General features: G+C 40.2%; 1 protein-coding gene across 2 annotated transcripts in view; it reads right to left on the bottom strand.

The window, feature by feature from the left end:
* The window catches only part of SI (sucrase-isomaltase), a 53204-nt gene extending 40317 nt beyond the window's left edge, over positions 1-12887 (bottom strand). The window contains exons 1-8 of one of the 2 annotated variants that reach the window (XM_055724072.1): positions 12760-12887; positions 11295-11296; positions 11156-11229; positions 6741-6861; positions 6543-6652; positions 5705-5856; positions 1944-2115; positions 503-602 (exon numbers count right to left, since the gene is read on the bottom strand). In XM_055724072.1, coding sequence (XP_055580047.1) covers positions 503-602; positions 1944-2115; positions 5705-5856; positions 6543-6652; positions 6741-6861; positions 11156-11229; positions 11295-11296; positions 12760-12887 — 859 coding nt within the window. The remainder of the gene's footprint in view (positions 1-502; positions 603-1943; positions 2116-5704; positions 5857-6542; positions 6653-6740; positions 6862-11155; positions 11230-11294; positions 11297-12759) is intronic. The other variant, XM_005440160.4, reaches the window with a different exon arrangement.
* Positions 12888-20182: the final 7295 nt, after the last annotated feature.

Raw genomic sequence — 20182 nt, 5'->3', positions numbered from 1 at the left:
AAAAAACACAAACCAAAAATACTTCAGGAACCCAAAACCATTAGTTGAACTTACAAAGGGGAAATGTATTCAGATGACACTTATAACTGTCCATATTTCCATTCCTTTACATGCTAGGGAAAAGAATCAAAAGAAATCCAGTGGCTCAATCTTTTATCTTCAAATTTTTAGTACATTTTCCCATCTTCAAGAGATGTGTAGAGCTCTGTAAAGTATACATGTATGCAGGCTTATCTAAAGAGACTAAAGGGCATATACTTTCAAGTATTGCTCACTCCAAATTTAAGCTCTGATTCCAGTGTCCTGCACATCTGCAAAGACCTGCACAGGCTTCAGAGAGGTTTCTGATCCATGAGTTTACAACACAGTCTTCGTGTTAACTGTGTGCTACTTGCTGCTTACGTCATGTATGCTAAACACTACAGTTTTGATCCCAATCCCACAGGTCATCTAAAAAGGCATTTAACTACAATGGTCAGAGCTGCAGAGAAAGCTTTCTTACCCATGGCATTACTGTTCATTAGGAAAACACCAAAGGAGGCTCCGGAGCTGTCTTCCAAGCACAAGAAGAAAGTTTGAACTCCATATAAGTTATGCATTTCCTTCAAGGACAAAAAGAATAAGTCAGCTGAGTAAATTCTAACAAAAGCATCCGTTCTGGGATGTCTCAAAATACATCACAGGTAGAACTTGAAACTTCTCAAAATATAGCAAACAACCAAAATAAAAATCCTAACACCTTCCTACAGTTCTCTTTTCTCTTTCCTGGCATCCTTCTCCTTTATTTTCCATTAAAACAAAAGTTTCTCCAAATATAGAGATAAATAAGCAAGCAGGTATGACGGATCTTCAGGCAAGTCCGCATATATTACGCTACTGTTTCTGGGTAATACGTATGCACAGCAAGCAAAGAAGAGGATTTTAAAGGTGCCTTCGTCACCTTTCACCATAGATTAGGTTTTGCATCTAATCTGTACTTCTATTAACCCCGGAAGGTAATCATACTTATGTCTATCTATGGAAATAACAGAATGCCTTGCTTCTTTTTTATTTCCTTTCTGGTGTTTTCTTCCATTATTATTAGCAACAAAAAGCTTAGAAATTTTAACAATTGCTGTAATAGTTGTGCTTCTTCCCCTGCAAAACAAAATTCAGAACAAATTAACAAGAAACAAAACTTGAGCAATCTAAAATAAAACTAATTAGATTCTTTTCATTGTTGATTTTGCTTAATGAGTCTACACTCAATAGAGCCATTCAGGTAAGAACTAATAAAGAGGACAGTGAGAAGGTGTCTTAAAGTAAGTGATACACATTCAAAATTAATAGTTAATTACATATCGTGATCTCACCCTCTAGTTTCTGTTAGCATAACTCGCATTTCAGCAAGACACTGAGATGCTCTCTCAAAGTAAAGCACGTTGTTTTTTCTTTAGAAAACTGAGGTATTAGCATCAAATAGTCTTACAATTATCACAAAATGGGTGCCCTGGAAATCGTTTCATAAAGAGACAGCCATACCGACTATAGAAACTAATAACAGCTAAGAGACGTATTTTATCTTGGGAAGAGGCAGCTGTTAAAGAAAACGTTTCCATCGTGTCCCAAGCAACAAGGATGTTAACTGGAGAAGCATGTGTCATCTGTACTGAATGCTGCACACAGCAATGCATTAGTACAAACTTTTATTTATTTTCCTTACCAGTAGAAACTGAAAACTAATATATTAGTGTTTAACAACCGGTTTTCAACTGCACATCAGCACAAAAATCAGAAAACTGTGAAAGTTCATCAGTACCATCTACCTTTTAGTAAGGCACCTGCAGTGCCTGAAACATCTTTAGGGAAAACCTCATTGATACTGCTAATGTGTCAGCTGCAGAACACGCTTGGATTTCAGAAATCATCTGCAAAGAATGAAGCGGAAGAAAACCAGTCCTTACTCCAGAGGGGCCAACATCCCTGCTGAACATGGGCCAGGTTTTCCAGTTAACATCGTGTCGGTATTGCTTATGCACGTGCTCTCCCACACCGTAAATGTTGCTGCTAGGTAGTTTGATTGACAGCTGTAAAAACTGGTCAGCGTACTGCAGTGGTCCAATGGTAGTATCAAATCTGATGAAACAGTTTAAAAAACAAAACCAATATTTAACCAAGACTTGTTGTAACAACTGTTGCCACTGCTTTCCGTTAGAGCTGGGAGGCAGGTTCCCGTGTCCATCCAGGGACCTGAAAGGAGAGGGGGGAAGGATGGTGCGGGGCTGGAGCAGAGCGACCCTTGCACTGACGACGAGGTGAGCGGAGCCTGTTGATCCTGCAGAAACGTCTCATACCCACGGCCCATCTACTTTCAGGGGTACATCTGCACTCCCCTCTTCCACCTCAGCTTCCCACCCCACACCTGTTGCGCTGCATCCTGAATCCGCTCCCTGAACAAGCTCACAGTAAGGGGTAGAAATGGGCTCACTCTCAAACAACCTGAGCACAGATGAGCGCAGGTTAAAAGTAATAACATCGTCCTTAGCATGGATCAAGTCCCATTTGAGGGCTATCGCACCTCCTGCAGCAAATTCTGCATAAAGCCACCGCGAGGCTTTTCAAGGAGTGTGAAGTTGCTGGTGTTGAAAATAGACACGGAGACTACTGTGTGTATCTGTACAAACAGAACAAGCCGAGATCAATATTCCTCCTTTACATCCATTAGCAAAGCACACAGGACAAGTCCATTTCAGTAATACAGTTTTTTCTCTTCATTTAGTTTTGCACCTTCCTCTATTCCTTTCATTGCAGACAAACAACTCCTCTTCCAAATAAGGATCATGACAACTTTAAATACTTCAGCAGAACCTAACGTCACTCCCTGTTTCTATGGAAAGGACATGAGAAACGGTGGGGAAGCCTGGTTGTCACTGCTGAGGCAGGGAGGGGCAGGAGGCAGCCCAATTCCTGCCATGGGATGCCCCAAGCAGCAGCTCGCTGCAGGGCAATGGACTCTGTGATTTCCTCTCGTTCCTTTAGCTTGCCGTAACGGTGAACCAGAGCCTCGGCTCCCTTGGCCAGCGAAGCTTCAGGTTTCGCTCCTTCCTGCAGACCCTGATGGTGCCAAAGAGGCTTCATCAGGCATCTGCAAGTAGACACTCAGAGTCAAGCACCGCTGTGATTTTTTTCTTTAGGAGACAGAAGTACAGCCATAAGCATCCTCCCTCCCGATGGACAGAGGAGACCATCCATTGGGATCTTTTTTTACAGGTCTGTGTCCACATCATCACCAAAATGTGGTCCTTTTTTGTCATGTGACAATAATGCTGTTATTTTGGTCATGTTTATCTTAGCAATACAATTAAATATCTCCCTCAGAAACCAGGTGCACCAGGGTGGTTTCCGAAGCTACAGCAAATACCACCCTGGGCGAGTTCATGGATCAGTCAAAACATTAAGGAAAACAGGAATGAAATTCAATCATGTCCACTGTCCTCTTTCATTCCTCTAACATACTGAACATTTCTAACCGGCAAATGTGTCACAACTGACCCCTCCCCAGAACTAGTTGGAGTTTCCACCACTCATCACTTTCTAAATGATACAATCATAAAGAGAATGAAATTGTGAGTTGAACCAGATGTAAAACCGAGAGCATCTGGAATGAAGCTGATTCTCAGATTTGAAGGTTACCTTCAGCTTCATTAAACCAAAAGCTTAGAGGGATATGCAGAAACGCAGTCTTTCCCTGAAATCTGAGAAAGTGACTGGCCTTCAGACAGCAAGCTACCTCGATGTATATTAAAATCATACACAATTCCGAAGGAATATGCTTTTCCCCACTCTATGTAGTTTTAATTAGAAACTCTTTTTACAACTGTATTTTCTGTGGTATCTGTGACATTTGACAGTCATCACATGCATACGGAGTAGAGCAAGGTAACTTTCTCTTGGCTTTACGCAAACACAGCCACATTAATTTTAAGGGACTTCAGGTGTATTAGTGTACTGTAACTACATATATGACTATGTCACCATCAGAAAATCCTTTTATGCATAAAGAGGTCTTCAAACTATTAAATACACAGTGCATTAGCAACTGCAAACACTGCACAAAGAAGCAACCAAACCAGCAGAGTCTAGATTTGCTAAAATTTTAATCTGCTCATTTACATATATATATTTTTTTTAAGTTAAAAATACTAACACATGAGACGGGCTTCATAGGTCAAATCCTCACCTGATTTATTTCTATCCAGTTTTAATAATTCCAAGCCTAGCATGCCCATCTGCTCACAAACTGTACTGAAACCTGCTTTCTTGGAGGGGGGTGGGGGGTGCGCGCGCGCCCCTGTGTTTCCAGTGAAACTATGGCAATCTCAGGGTTTCTTGCAAATGATGACAGTCATAGTTCAGTCAGGACTCTAACTCTTGGCTGGGGGGGGGGTGGGATCTCAAGTGTAACAAACAGTGATGGAGGGTTGAAGGCTTCATAACAACCTGGATAATCAGGACTTTTGTAATGAACTGTAATGACAACTTGGTCCCCACTCTTCCAAAGAGGCCTCCCTTTCCTTTGGTGGTTTAGGAGCTGTGGAAAAGCACTCATCTTGTGTAGACAAACTTGTCAAAGATTCCTCTCCCAGGGGCTGCCTTACCCCACGCTAACAACAGCTTGCTTTCAGATGCTCAGAGTCAAGCACCGCTGTGATTTTTTTCTTTAGGAGACAGAAGTGCAGCCACTTCTACCAAATTAAAGAAAGGCCTAAGGGAAAGACAGACAATCTTCCAGAGCGCTCTTTCAACATGGTTCTATTGGACTAGGCTCTGTATTCCCTCTCCATATACCTGCCTAATCAGTCACGCACTACCGAACACCAAGTCCATCTTTTGTGCTCTCTCTGTAATTGCAAATCAATCATTAGAGAGGATTCTAAGCAAGAAAACAATACTAATAAGAGCACAAAAGTAACCGCTAATTCATTAAACTTGAAGCGTTAATAATCCAACTGCTCTAGCACTCCCACAGGTAATCATTCTTGGACTGATTTAATAAACATGTTTGTCCTGACACTTCCCCTTTCTAATGGTTCTTTAAGCCATGCTGTTAGATTTCTAGGTTTGCTTTATGTATCTCTTTTTAGAACCCAAATGGCACGAAAGCATTCAATGTGGAAGTCCACCAAGTATTTTACTCACAGCAGGACCTGCCTGGCTGATCAGTGGCCTGCACCAGCTGTGCTTGGATATCACACCGGTCTGAAGGGCAACCTGGTTTTGGTGATTCAGAGCTTCAGCATGATTGTGAGAAATAAAAGATGCAATGAAGAGTGTTCCCATGTGATTTGAAGCACTGGAAAGGAATACTTTGGAAAACAGAAATTCCCCAAATTAAAGGAACGAAGAAGCTGTAAAGGTTTCTCTGGTATTGGGAGAAAGTGAACAGAGCACCGGTCCTAAAACCTTTTAGACAGAGCTCTCCATATCACAGAATTCTTTTCCAAAGGCCTTGCAAGAGTCCTTGCAGAATATCCATCACTCAGAAGAGGAAAAATAGATTGCAATCTTTAAGGTCAGTTGCAACCCAAACCTTTCTATGATTCCTTGTCCAAGAGGGCACATTGCACGTGGCATCTTGGACATATATTTTTTGTGTGGCAACGTCGGCTTTCAAAGAAAACCAATGACATCCCTGTCGTTCAGAAAAAGCAGTAGTATTACTTACAGCACTCTACCGTTGCTTATCCTGGTCACCACGATGCCAAAGGGATTCTGCTTGACATCCACTTTGTAGTTTAAATTGGAGGCTGCGGATCCAGTGAAAGGTTGCACATGCTCATGAGGGACTTCAAACCTTTGCGTTTTAGGATCAGTGATCTGCACATGTTTAAACAACAGAAGTGTTGAGCTTTTAAAAATTATTGCCTAATTCAAATATTCTACAATATTAGCATACAGTTCTGGCTAAGGATATTCCTAACCCGTCCCAGACTCCTGCCTTCATCGTTATTCACTTCCAATTTTCATCACTCGTTTTTCAGCCATTACCATCAAAATACTTTACTTTTTTTCCCTGGCTCAGCAGGAGCCCACTTCAAGAAGAAAATCTCCCACAGAAGCCCTGCTTAACACCAGAACCCGTTGCTACTCTACATTCATGCATGGACTGTTGAGTTTTCCATAGTAAACAAATCATTGGAGGTATTAATGTTGTCTGTTAAAATGATTGAGAGATCTGGCCAGGCCATAAATAAAAAGTAAACAAATATATTTATCTGCAAAATTTTCCTAGGATGGGGAAAAAGCATAGATAATATAAAAGCTGAGCTTTTCAAAATTCTCAGTAATTTTTCATGCAGAAATCTGGCTGTGCTAAACGCTCATTAACCTGATGCATTGCAACAGCAGAGGATGAAGAAGAGAGGAGCCAAACACTTCAATGGGAGTCTTAAGACTGTATCAGAGGAATTAGTCCAGCCCTTCTAACCTCACTGCAGAGTTACAACCCACCTAAAATCTTGCACAGAACATGAACCTTAAAACAGCAGAAAAGAAAGATTAACCTTGAACCGGAAGCGATTTGGTGTCTGATACTCTCCTGTGAGGAGAACAGTGTTGATATCATTTCCAAAGAGGGAAGGTGATGGCAGCCTTGTTAACGTAGCCTCGAATCCTTTGGAAAAAAACATGTGTTGCAATGTTACTGTACTGAATTGAACATTGGCACGTACATAAATTGGGGAGCTCAGCCTGAAGCTTACCTGCCTGTGTTGATCTTGTTGACCCATCCACTTTGTACCCATGGTTTGAAGGGAAAAAACACCAGGGCACACTGGTATCACTGCTGGGACTCCAGCAGCAGCCACGCAGGATGCAGGTGAGCTGATTCAAGGAAATGAGGGGCACATGTGAGCTGATTTTAAACCATATAAATATATATATAGCTATACTAAAACATTTAAAATGCACATGGAGTTCATTTTATCCCAAACATCAGAAACCTTAATAATATCTGCAATCAGATCTACTCATTCTCTAAAACTCTATTGAATGAACTCAATGGCACAGAACACACTAAATGGAAAGGATTTTTTTTCTGCATTCAGAGCAGAAATTTGCTTAGTAGCCATTCATTCTTTCTTAAAACCATGAGGTCCACAGGCAACATAAGCATTTTAAAATAATTATATGAAACATTTGAGGTGTGGTAGATACAGTACAGTCTGACCAAAAGTCACTCACTGGAGAGGGGGTGAAAGTTATAGTTGGCTTAATATCTTGTAAACAACTGGTTAAACATATACATAACTGATTGCCATGTATAATATCTACATTTTAGTGTAATATTCCAAAAAGCAGAAATGTTCATATTAATTTTGCAGAACTTCAAATTGAGGTAAATTAACTTCCCCACCCAAAAGAAAAACAAACAAAATCCCAAACAAATAAACCTGTTGTTTAAAGCATGTATCTCAGTGTAGTGGCACCAACCCTTACACTACTTTTCTGTAGTCTAATAAGCTACAAAACGATTCTATCTTTGTTTTTTGTTAGAAATTAATTTATTCATGTGCTGTTTCCTTAAGTTTTATGTTTGAAGATAAGATCTGGGTAATACGATAAGATATGGGTAATACACCCCTAAGATTCCACACATTTTCTCACCTTAAGAACCTCAATTCATTACTTAGGGCAAAGAGCAGTAGTAGTAATACAAATTTCACTGTGGGCAAAGGGCAGTGTCCATAACTAATCTCAGATATCCAATTCCAACATACAGCTCTTCAAGACCTCCCTCCACCTTGCACACTAACAGAAGCTGTTTCTGCCTCTATCTGATCATGCCCAAGTATTTTTGTTGTTTGTGCCATTCTTATTTAAAGTATTCTGCCTCTTGATATGGTCCAAAATCTCTATTGCTGCTGTCTTTGGGAGCACTTGGTTTTGGGTTATAGAGGCCAAACTGGTCCGTACAGGTCAAAAATTTTTAGCAGCCTCTGAACAGAGCAAAGACAAGCCACCTCCAGCCCGAGTCGTGCAAGTGCTGAAGGAAAGCATGGAGCCAGCTCACAGACGCACTGGCTTGGGAGGTCTTAGTGCATTTATTCAGTAGTGATTGCACAGAGCACAGAAATCTCTGCAAACCCACCCAAGATAAAACTCAGATTAATGGAGAAGATATTTGTCTCTCTGTCATGGAATCATCACATCAGAAAACATTTCTGCTGTCATTTTCATTATCTTCCAAGCAAAAACGACAGTTGGAGGAGAGATGTAGTGACTCATTTTCCCCCACATCGATCCACAAATCAATGTGCTTTCTAAGGCTGTGAAAACCCCATGCTCACTTTCCACCTTCCCAACTCTACCATGAGACTCCCTGTTTACCGTTTTATAAACTATTTCAGAGTAAATGACAAAAAGCACTGATCCCTTCCATGACTGCAGAGATCGCAGCTTTACTCCCTTACTTCTTTTCATTCATAGACAGGGGAAGATCCCAAACACATAAGAACTGAGTTGCTGCCTCTGTCCTCTTATCCCTTCCTAGAGTAGTGACTATCCCATGCAATGCAGAATAGCTCAAACACATTTTCCTAAAGCCTGGTAGTTTAAGCATCTGCATTCCCAACTTCATAAGCATGCTTTTCTTTTTCTCCAGTTACTTCTCATGAATACTTGTTGACTGTTTTCAGCAGTTGCTTGCCATTCCAGTGATATTCATCTAGCTAGATCTTGTTCTAGTGGATTTGTAAGCTATAGCTCTGTATTTTCATGGTACATTGAGCATGCTGCATAAGGAAATAAATACAGAAGTGCAAGACTGGTTATACAGCTGACACAGGGAAAGGAGCAGAGTTCATCCCAAGACACCAGAGATGTTGTTATAAAAGCTATCATTTAGTGTAAATAAAGATGTGAGCTGATCACAGCTTCTGAGCTATAAAACCAGCATAACAGATACTAATACCCAAGAAAGCCAAAACTTAATTAGAACTAATCCTGGATATGAGGAAATAATTTATGCTGGGGTACAGTATGAGATAGCTTCTGAACATTGAACTGAGCACCAAGGATTAAAAGAATAGCTTGTCTATGTGCTGAACTAAAATGTCTCTCTTACGTGTATCCAAACAAACCTCTACCAGCAGGCTATTTTGGGAAAAAAACCACACAAATTAGAACAAAAACAATACCCCCTCCCCTAAGCTTTCAGAGGTATGAGTCCAATAATGGACTATTACTAGCTCTGCTCATGGTAGTTCATTTTTTACCGGTGCATTATTGTCTAATCAAACTTCATGGCAATTTTCCACAGCAGTGAACAGCTAATACACATCTACTTTCTTTCAGCATGTCTATCTTCATCAGCCCTGTGATCAGTTAATAAATATCTATTTGCTTTCCATACTTCTATCCCCTGCAATCCTACTTATTTTTTGGCATCATCTAGGACATCTTCAGTGAATAAAGAAATCAAGACAGACGCTAACCTGCCATAAGACCTTAAGCAAATCATAATTTTCCTAGCTGCTGTTTATTCTGAAAACCACTAATGGAAACCACTACAGAAGAGTTATGTTATTCTAAGCAGGTACCTGCAGTTTTGCAGCTCTGCTGGTTGCTGTATTAGAATAGCCTAAAGGACAATCAAAATGCTTCCAGCAGAAAATTTATACAAGAATGAACAGACACACTGGGGTGGGACTGGATTGTGTCAGGCAAGGACCTAACAGCTTTCATCAGGGCACAGGTCAAAGGTGATGTTTGTCTCTAATGCTGTGAAATCTGCTGCCTGGTCTTCACTAATGAAAAAAAACAGATTTAGAAATAATTCAGAACAGAATATTCCAGAGCAAGTACCCCAATGTTCAAACCTGCATCTGGCCTTACATTTCTGCTGTTATCTATCATTTCATTCTTTTTAATTCTTTCTGATCACTGATGGTAAAAAGCAAGGACAGACTTACAATAAGGCTTACACCTGCAACCAGAGCAAAACTACTTCCCTAAGTGCTGCAGTTATCATACAGTGAATGTGGGGTGACTGGTTCAAAGGTAGTAATTCAAGATTAAAGTGATCTGCATGAGTGCTCCTACTGTGGTATGCTTGCTTCTGGGGGTGGGGGTGGGGTAAGGGATGGGGGTGGGGTGAAGGAACAAAAAGAGTAGAGGAACAGACTGTGTTCTGAGCTTTTACAAACCTGTTCACTCACAGGACTTTATTGAACTATATATTGTAACAAAACCCATGGCATGACAGAAGCTTTAACAACTGTCATTTCCAGAATTAGATGGAATTTCCTTAGAGATTGAGACAGCTGGTTAAGAATTTTTTATACCTCTGTGAATGACAAACACCACACATCATAAATATATTCACTGTTTTATCTCCTAAGCTGCACACACACACCCCCCAAAGAAAGATGCCAGGCATTCACCAGCTTCCAACAGAAAATGACAACATCCATCATAAAGATGAAAAATAATTATGATAATACAAATAATAATAGCCTTTCAAGACCAACCACTACACAAATGTTCTGAATGTGAGAGCACTGAAAAATTCAGATGATTCTTTTCACTGGGAATCTTAACTCATAGATCCTTAAGACAAAACGTCATTTCTAAACTCTGCACTCTCCCAAATGAGAGACACCACAACCAAGCAAGATTCCCTGAGATTCAAATGGGTTCTGAAAGGAAACTGCTACAATGTCTCATATTATAAAAGTCTTGTGCATCTGGGTAAAGGGCATCCTCACCTGCTATTTCTGATCTATTATAAATGCTAGTACTTGACCATCAGACAAAAGGAAACTCTTCAGGCAAACTTGTTAAAAGAGTGGCTTTTTTCAGCTGCCTGCTGTCTGATGAATTTTATTCCCACCTATCCCAAAACCACACTGCTAGGGAGTACTTTGCCAGTGGTCTTCAACCTTTGACAGCAAATGGCTACAGTGGCTAGAAAAATGAGACCTGTCAATGGGCTGAAACAGGTTATACAGGAGTTACACTACCCTGCAAAGCATTCAGGCAATCACAGATTAAAAAAATAAAAATAAAAATTAAGTAAACAACTGTTATAGTAGAGACAATTTACATTTTTGCAATTAAGCACAAGGCTTTATGGGATAAGTCTTATTTTCTATTTTTTTCTTAAATGTTTTCAGACCTTTGTTGATATTTGATCTGGGATGCAGTCAATTCTCTCTGCTATTAATATGTTTGGACATTCTGGTGAAAATTCTGTTAGGGAAATAAAATAACAGGTTATTACCAGCATTTCTAAAATGTAGGAATAACTTGATCACCTCTTAACTCAATGACTACTTCTGCTGTTTCTAACCATATTGAAACCCTAACCATTAATATAGATTCAAATGAGTGTAAGTTACAGCTAGTGTGATTCATTTTTACCTTTGAAAAATTGCATGCAATTATTTCAGATAAAGTTAGGACAACTTCACTTTAGGGTTCTTGAACATATGGGTGACTGATAATTTTATTTCTTAAGGTATACCTTAATCCAGTTTTCAGTACATCCTGTAGCTCAATATGCATTGCTTCTCATGAAAACACATGCCAAATAGAAATTGGAAGGACTTTTTTCTTAAGGTGTACTGTGCCACTGCTCTCAGAGGTGTTCCTTCCCCTGAAATACTGCTCTTCACAGGGGCTTGAAGTACAGCATCAGGCCAAAGCACCTTAAAGCTCCATTAGGATGCTCTTTTAGATCTCAGGTTTGTCAGATTGAATTTAAGGTGATCTCTCGGCAACTTTAGCTGCAAAAAGGGCACCTGATGGCTCGTTTCAGTTTCTTCCAACACGGAAAGTCACTTTACATATATGTTGGAACACTGTGTATGTTTGGAATGAGAACTGTGAAGTGTAGAAATCTTGTCTCAGGCCAAGATGCACACAAATACATGGACACACCCGTTTATGTTATCTGCCATATATGCACTTGTGCTTTTTGCTCAGGCAGATTCCTACTTGTCTTGAAACTGAAACAAGCAGAAAAGATGGAGGCATTAGCCTGTATAGGCAGTTTTACTAAAACACCAAAGTGTTTGTTTTGTATAAGCACTTATTTATATTTACTGCCATTTTCACTTTCAAGCTTTTCACTTCAATCCCCATGTGTAAATGGGGTTACTCAGACAAAATGGGACTGTAAGCCGGATGCTCTATATCACATCGCTGTAAGACAAGTGGTTTCTAATGACCAACACATTAGCAGGAAACAGTATATGGTTTCTTCAGTTACAATTTATGTTCCACACAATGTGGCCACTCCCACATAGTCTCCTGATCCTTTTTCTTTTTTTTTTTCAGTGTTCTTTTTTTATATTCAAAAATTATAAACATATAACTAGCATGATAAAAAACAAGTCCAGCCTTGAGAGAAAGGGATAAAAGTTGCTACCATGACGATAAATTCTGGGTTACACTATTTATTATGTTCATAACTGATAACTTCACATATATTATCTGAAGGAAGGAATGACCAATATTCACCTTCGGGTAATGATAAGAACATCATAGTAACACTAAGAGTCATAAATCTACTTTTTTTTTGTTGTTTTACGGTGCTTAGAGTGATTTTTTTTTTTTCCTCACATGAACGTCCATGTACTTGCAAAGTCTGAATCAGTGACAGAAATGATGACAACAGGTAGTTCCTGATCTCTGCAACATTTACAACAACCTCACCAAGCAGAGCTGAGCAGTTCCCACCCAGGGTTTTTGCTCTGGTCCTACACCAGCAGCAGCTACTTACCTGCAGTTTTGACACCGGATTCTCCTGATGCTAAAAGCCCAATGAGGACACAGGCTATGACTGTCACCAGGCAGACGATGACGATCAGTGTGATTTCCAGCCCACTGAACTTCCTCTTGCCCATCTAGACCCAGGGAAACACCGTTAGTCAAAGGAAAACACAAGGAACAGCTTTGAAAACTCATGAATTACAGTACCAATTTATTCAATTAGCAAAATTAATAAATGATTCAGGCTTTAAACCATGCCCCCTAATCCCTGCATTTAAACAAAACACTCCTCAAGGGCTACGTGCAATAAATCTCCTATTTATTCAACCATGTTTAACGATAAATTCAGAATAGTTCACACAGCACAGGTTACTGCAATGTTACACTAGTGGGCAATCACTGTGAAATGTATTTTCTTCCATGTAAACCCACTTTATACACAAAGATCAATTTTCTCCTGAGATTAACTATGGAGTTTCTTACATGCTACTGAAATGCCTGAAACAAAAAACAAACCTCTTTTTCTTTCTTTTATTTTCTTCTTTACAAGAACACAAACTATATTTTGTTTAATAAAGGAGGATGACAAAAGTATGACTTGACAAATACCTCTCATGAGCTTTAATAGCATGCCCATGACATTTGAGAAAAACAAGACATAGGTAACAGGCTAAGTTTCTTATTTGTGAAGAAGCAGAATATATCATGTGTATAAGCCCATGGGATTTCACGGGGGCTTCAGTGCAGTGAAAGCAGAACAAAATGCCATGAGAGCTACACTGATTGCTGCTGGAATCACAACTGAAATGAGGAAGCGTACGTCACTGGAGTCAGTGCCTTAAACTGCTCTGTAAAAGTCGTCTTTTTCCGGTATTACTTCTGTTTGTGAGGCACAGAGGAGCAAGGCACGCTGCGCCAAGGGGCTGCGCTGGCTGCACAGCCAGCTGCTCGGCCCCGTGAGACCAACGCCGTACCACGAACACTGAACTGCACACCAGCAATAAAACTAATTAAAACTAATCTCCAGCATCCAGATCAAGATACATTGACAGCTGCTACTGCATTTTGCATTTGGTTAAGAATATTTAACCTTATAAAACAACCTTAAATACATAGAAACGGTGGGGGTTTTTTAGTTAAAGCAAGAAAGTGTGGGAATACATGTGCATTGCACTGGTTTATCAAAATGCTTCTACATGTTTTAATGATGACCCAAAGGAATGAAAAATACTTTAGAAGAAACTTTTTTTTTTGTTGGTGCATGTGTGAAATAACAGTTTAAGTCTATTGTATATGCTTGCCTCCCATTTCCTCCAGGTGTAACTCATCAACCCACTTGCACCCCCCTGTTCATGGAGATCCCACAGCCACAGGAATGAAGGAAGAGTAAAAGCAACACTGGCTTGTCATGGTTTAACCCAGCAGGCAGCCAAACACGAGGCAGCTGCTCACTCACTTCCCCCACAGTGGGGTGGGGGAGAGAACTGGAAAAAACTCATGGGTTGAGATAGACTGTTTAATAGGACAGAAACGAAAGAACAAATAATAATAATACTGATAAAAGAACACACAAAAAAAGTGATGCATAATGCAGTTGCTCACCACCCACTGACTGATGCCCAGCCAGTCCCTAAGCAACGGGCTGTCACCCCCTAGCTAACTCCCCACAGTTCTATGGTTCGGCATGATGTCATATGGTATGGAATATCCCTTGGTCAGCAGGGGCCAGCTGTCCCAGCTTTTTGTACCCCCCCAGCCTACTCACTGGCAGGGCAGTATGAGAACCTGAAGTGTCCTTGATTTAGTCCAAGCATTGCTCAGCAACAACTAAAACGTTGTGTTAGCAACATCATTCTCATCCTAAATCCAAAACACAGAACTGTACCAGCTACTAGGAAGAAATTAACTCTATCCCAGCTGAAAGCACACCCACCCCTTATTCTATACCATCTAAGTCAAGCCCAGGTACCTCACTTTCCAATACAACCCAATTAATCACCACTGCCTTTCCTGTCTCTTGATATGTACACACAGATATCATTCTCCTAACCTATGGGCCATCCCTCTAAAATGTCTGCTGAGCTCATTTAGACTTTGGGCTCCATTTATCATAACAGTCCTGCAGGGCACAAGAGATGGTGTGCAGTGTTAGATTGTTGCATGCGGAAGCCAGTTGCGATTCCATCACCACTGCATTTATCTGGTTCTATCATTGCCGAACTTGGCTTGCTTTCATCAGAATTCATTCTTCAGCAATCTGGGTAATTCTTACTGTAATACCATAGATATCGTATATAGAAACCATAGTACTAATGGCATACAGTATTATATGGCAATTAACATCATGAATTCACATCATTGGATATTCTCACCCCAAACCAAATCCTCTTAAAGTACACATCAGACTTCCCAATCCTTTTGCATTACATAACAAGTGTGCCCAGGTCCTTGAGCAAAACCAGTCCCATGAATGGGTTTGCCTTTGCCTGATGCAGAAATAACCCACACTATCTTCCCCAGCGTACTTTTTGTGTGCACTGCAGGGGCTTTATCCTCTCCTATAGTATGTAAAGGTTTTGATGGGCAGGGCCAGCTTGATTGGCAGATCCCTTGAAGTACTGCCTAACCAGGTGGCTTTTGCTAAATCTGCACCCTGAGTTCCCAGCACCCATTGCTCTCAGCGCAGTCTTTAACAGTCCATTACATCATTCAATTTTCTCAGAAGCTGGTGCGTGAGAAAGGATGCCACTCAATGCCATGCGCTTTGGCCCCCAGTGCCTAAGGGTTTGATTTGGAAATTAACCCCATTAATTGACTCAAGTCTTTCCGGGGTGCCACGTCACCGTAAGACTTATTTTTCCAAGGCCCAGGATAGTGTTCTAGACAGTGGCATGGGGCACGGTATATATTTCCAGACATTTGGTGGTTGCTTCCACTGTTGTAAGCACACAGTGTTTAACTTGACAGGTCTGTGGGAGTGTGATATAGTCAGCCTGCCCAGCTTCCCCATATTTATGTTGAAGCCTTTGTCCTCCATACCAAAGAGGCTTTAATCACTTGGCTTGTTTGATTGCAGCATGTTTCACATGTGAATAACCTGTGCAATAGTGCCCATGGTTAAGACTGCAATTCAGAATATTCATTCTCCAAAAACCCACACCACCTAAGAAAGTTTGTGTTTCCTTTTTGCTAGTTAGTGGAGACATAGGTGTTATTTTATTGATTACATCCATTGGGATTTGATGACGTCCACATTGCCATTTTATTCCTAAAATATTGGATCTCCTCTGCAGGTCCCTTGACCTTTGCTTGTTTTCTGGCAAAACCAGCTTTCAGAAGGATTTGGACTAATTTTTTTTCCCATTTATCAAAAACCTCTTTGGCTGTGTTGCTTCATATGATGATGTCACCAACGTATTGCAGATGTTTCAGAGCTTCACCCTGTTCCAGTGCAGCCTGGTCCATGGCAAATGGTAGGGCTGTGTTTCCACCCCTGGGGCAGTTAATTCCAGGTGCATCAAGTGAAAGCAAACTGTGTCCTGCAGTCTGCTACCAAAGGGATTGAGAAAAATGCATTAGTGATATCAGCTGTGTCATATCACTTGGCTGCCTTTGACTCCAGTTCATAACAAAGCCTTAGCTTGTCCACTATGGCTGCACTCCATAGCAGCACGGCTTCATTCAGGCCACAGTAATCTACTGTCAGTTTTCACTCTCCATTAGACTTTTGAACTGGCCATATGGGACTGGGTGAGCGAGCCCTGCTGATCACTCCTTGCCTTTCCAGCCGATGAAAGGGTATCAGGGAGTCTCATTCATTGCAATATTGTCACTGATGTACTGTTGTGGTAGCAACCAGCACCTGTTCTTTGACCTTCAGCAACCCCACAACAAGAAGGGTCCTCTGGGAGACCAGACAAGGTAGACAGCTTCTTGATTTCCTCCATCTCCAAGGCCCACCAGTACCCTTTCAGATATCTGAAATGCCCCATCAACTTTCCCCAGAAAAGCGAAGCTAGTACTTCGATAACAGTGCTTTTCAGGCTAGTGATTAATAAAGAAGCTTTTGTACTTTCTCCATTAACATCAAAATTTGTAGCCATTTTTAATACTATGTTTACTGTTACTCCTCCAAGGAGTACTGTACTTAAAGCCTGCAACCACACTGCACATGGAAAAGCATACATCTTAAAGGCCTGGTCTTTATGAGGAGGAAATGATACTCCAGCAGTTCCTCCCCTGAGTTCCCTTTAACATTGGCTCAATGTGTGTCAGTTAATAGTCTTAAAAAGCAACGTTCATTGTTCTGAAAACCAGAATTTTACTACAGTTATTGTCACCAAGCCCCAACCCCTCCCAGCTATAATGTTGCATTTCAGTTCATTCCTTCTCATGGTCTCCCCTAAAACCTGTGGCTTTGAAAATAAGGCTTTATAATTTATAAAGGTAAGTTCTGTTTTGTAATATGTACTCAGCAGTGAGGCAAAAATCTCCAGAAACTTGGATGCAGTAGAAGGAATGACATACCTTAAAGCTCCTCTGCCTGCTTCATCTGCTGCTCTCGATTGTAATGCTCAACATTAAAACTGATGCTTTATCCTTTGCTGTTATCAGTTCATTGCATTGTTTGCTAACCAGTCTACCAATGGCAGGTACATACGTAATTACAGGCAGATTGCAGAAACTGTACGAAACAGATACTGTGGTTATTGTAGCCAAGGAGTGGCTGGTTAATTAATAATATTTTGGTTCAATATGATGCATCCGATTCTGCAAATGAGAGAAAAGCAGCCATAAAATGTCAATAACCTTATCTATGTTGCATGACTAAACATTTTTTATTGTCTTCTTTTTCATATCTTTGTTACTAGAACATTCATGGAACCTTCACATTCTTTGTCTACCATTTCTGCTTTTAGTACCACAAAAAATCATTAAATGTTCCTGAATGAGGAAAAGAGCTATTGAAATAGTTGCAGGAGAAAATTGAATTCATGACCATTCAAGCTTTTTTAGGAATGAATTAGAAGGTATTAATTTTAATATTAATATAAACAGATTTCATGAGATACTAAAAATAAATGTCAAAAGCAGAAGAAAGATGAAAGATTAATATAGAAAAGAGTTTATGAGGAAGAGGTTTCAATAATGATCTTAATATAAAATCTTCATACATAACTGGGTTTAGTCTTTTTCTCACAACAGATAGATTCTTATCATTAAATCCTTATTTTCCAAAGGAAAGCTTTCAATTCATACTATTGAAGTATTTACAAGTTATTTGTCAGTAATGACAAAAAAAAGCTCAGAAGGGCCACTTGTATACTTTGAACTGTTCATAAATTTATTCAGTTTCCTCAATATCTCACCTCCGACTGTGAAGTGCAGGAATGAGATGTGTCCTCTCTGAGCACAAAGGGAATGGTCCTCTATTCCTTAGTCAGCACTTGAAAGAAAGAAAATCAATCACACACATAGAGCACTAGGGCTTTCCTGTAACCATCCATCTCTACACAAATCAATGTCACCACTCTCAATGACTCTGTTTTTGAAAAGCAGCCTGTTATTTAGCTACCTCACCCTCTCCATTTCATTGTAACATCATGTATGTCTTCACGTGCGCAAGTAAACTCTGGAAATTTAATTCTAACATCCCTCTCAATATTGCCAAATATGATACGTTATGAGTGCATATTGAGAAATAATGGTTTCACATGGATTATGAAGGTATCAGTAGCTTGGGAGGCCTGGGGGTTTTGTTTGATATATGTCTGTTTTCCAAGTTTTATGTCTTCATTTAACTGTTCCAGGAAAGTATTCAGTCTGGCAAAGCATATGGCCATGTGTTTCATTTAAACATGTCTGCAATCACCCTGCCATCAATATAACCATTTGCTTAAGTGCTTTCCTGAATTCACAGTGCTACAAACATATTATCAATCACCTAGAGAACATTTTCTATGCAACTTGAGAGTGTAAAAGCACTGAACAAAAAGGTCTCACAAGAGGGTTAACCAGCAGGTTCCCTAGCTAAGTATATTTTCATTAGTCTACAAAGGATATCAACAACAGGGCTTTCAGGTCAAGATGTGATATCGAACTGCAAGGAGGAGGAATGGGGACGGCTCTTCAGTCAGGGACACTGAGAGACCATAAAGACAACCAAGAACTCTATTGAATCAAGAGCAGGAACAGCATGGTCTCTGCTGTGTCCTGCTTTGGTTTCCAGGAATTAAAAGCTGATTTGTTTCCAACAGCTGGTAAGAAGAATTACTAGAAGCCCAGGAGTATAAGCTAGACTGTAGAGAATAGTGTAGGAAAACAAGCTAGGAAGTTAGGTACTGTTCAAAATGTCATAATTTAAAAAGCGGCATTTATCTCTTAGCTTTTAACAGGTCCATTTTTAATTCACTTTCAACTTGAAAAACTTGTTAGCTTGTCATAGTTCGTATTCACTCAGGCAGTTGTGCTAATAATTGAGTTTTCAGCCAAGGGACCATGTTAGAAAAAAGAATTAGCTTATGTTTTTTCTACAGTTTCACAAGATTTGGGGTTTTAGTGTTTTGGTAGCAAACATTTACTTTAAGTTACGGTTTAGGTCCTTAATTCCTGCAAAAAGCTCCTTGTTGATTACCAGTTCAACCAGGAAGCAAATAATTAACTGTCATGAAAGGACACCTATTTTACAGATCCAACAGGGGCACACTCCTGTGCTCCCCACACGTGACGTTTATATGCCTGAAAAAACTCTGCAATCCCAGTTCAGCAGGCTGGGAGCTCTTCAATGCAGCTACAGTCATATTCAAGGAAGGAAGAAGGCTAAGCAGTTTTTAGAAACAGCAGTTGGTAGCCCTGTGCTCAAAGACTCATCTCTCAAGCCTCAGGAAATGAAACTATCTTGATTTGCCTTCTGCATATGACAAGACAACTGCCAACTGAGGTCTCCTCCTCTGAAATACAGATGCCGCCCTTGCTCCTTCAGAAGAAGGAGAGATCAGCCCTTGTCACCTTTCTGTGTACTGAAGCACAAGTGACTGTTTGGTACAAAGAGCTATAGGTCTGCGCTACACTCCCAGGTCAGCTACTCATTAGCTTACTGTCAGCTGCTAATTGTTATGCACTCATCATCTCCTTGCTTCATGATTTTTCCATGTGGGTAATGAAGATGAAAATAATTCTGTGAATGCTTCTAATGTCTTTAGATGAAAGCAGGATAACAGTCTTACCAAGACACAACATGAGACAAAACCAGACAATGATAGGAAAGCTTCAGTTCGAGCTATGAGAAGATTCTGCTTTAACGACTTACTTAGTTCACATCTGAACACATTTACATTACTCTGGTGTGAACAGAATATTGCTGGGCCTCAGCAGAACATATACGTCACTGTGAGGTCACATTAAGTGAATTATTTTGATTAGTGGCATA

The sequence above is a fragment of the Falco cherrug genome, chromosome 11 (genome assembly GCF_023634085.1).
Source record: "Falco cherrug isolate bFalChe1 chromosome 11, bFalChe1.pri, whole genome shotgun sequence".
NCBI lineage: Eukaryota > Metazoa > Chordata > Aves > Falconiformes > Falconidae > Falco > Falco cherrug.
This window is presented reverse-complemented; position numbering and strand designations above follow the sequence as displayed.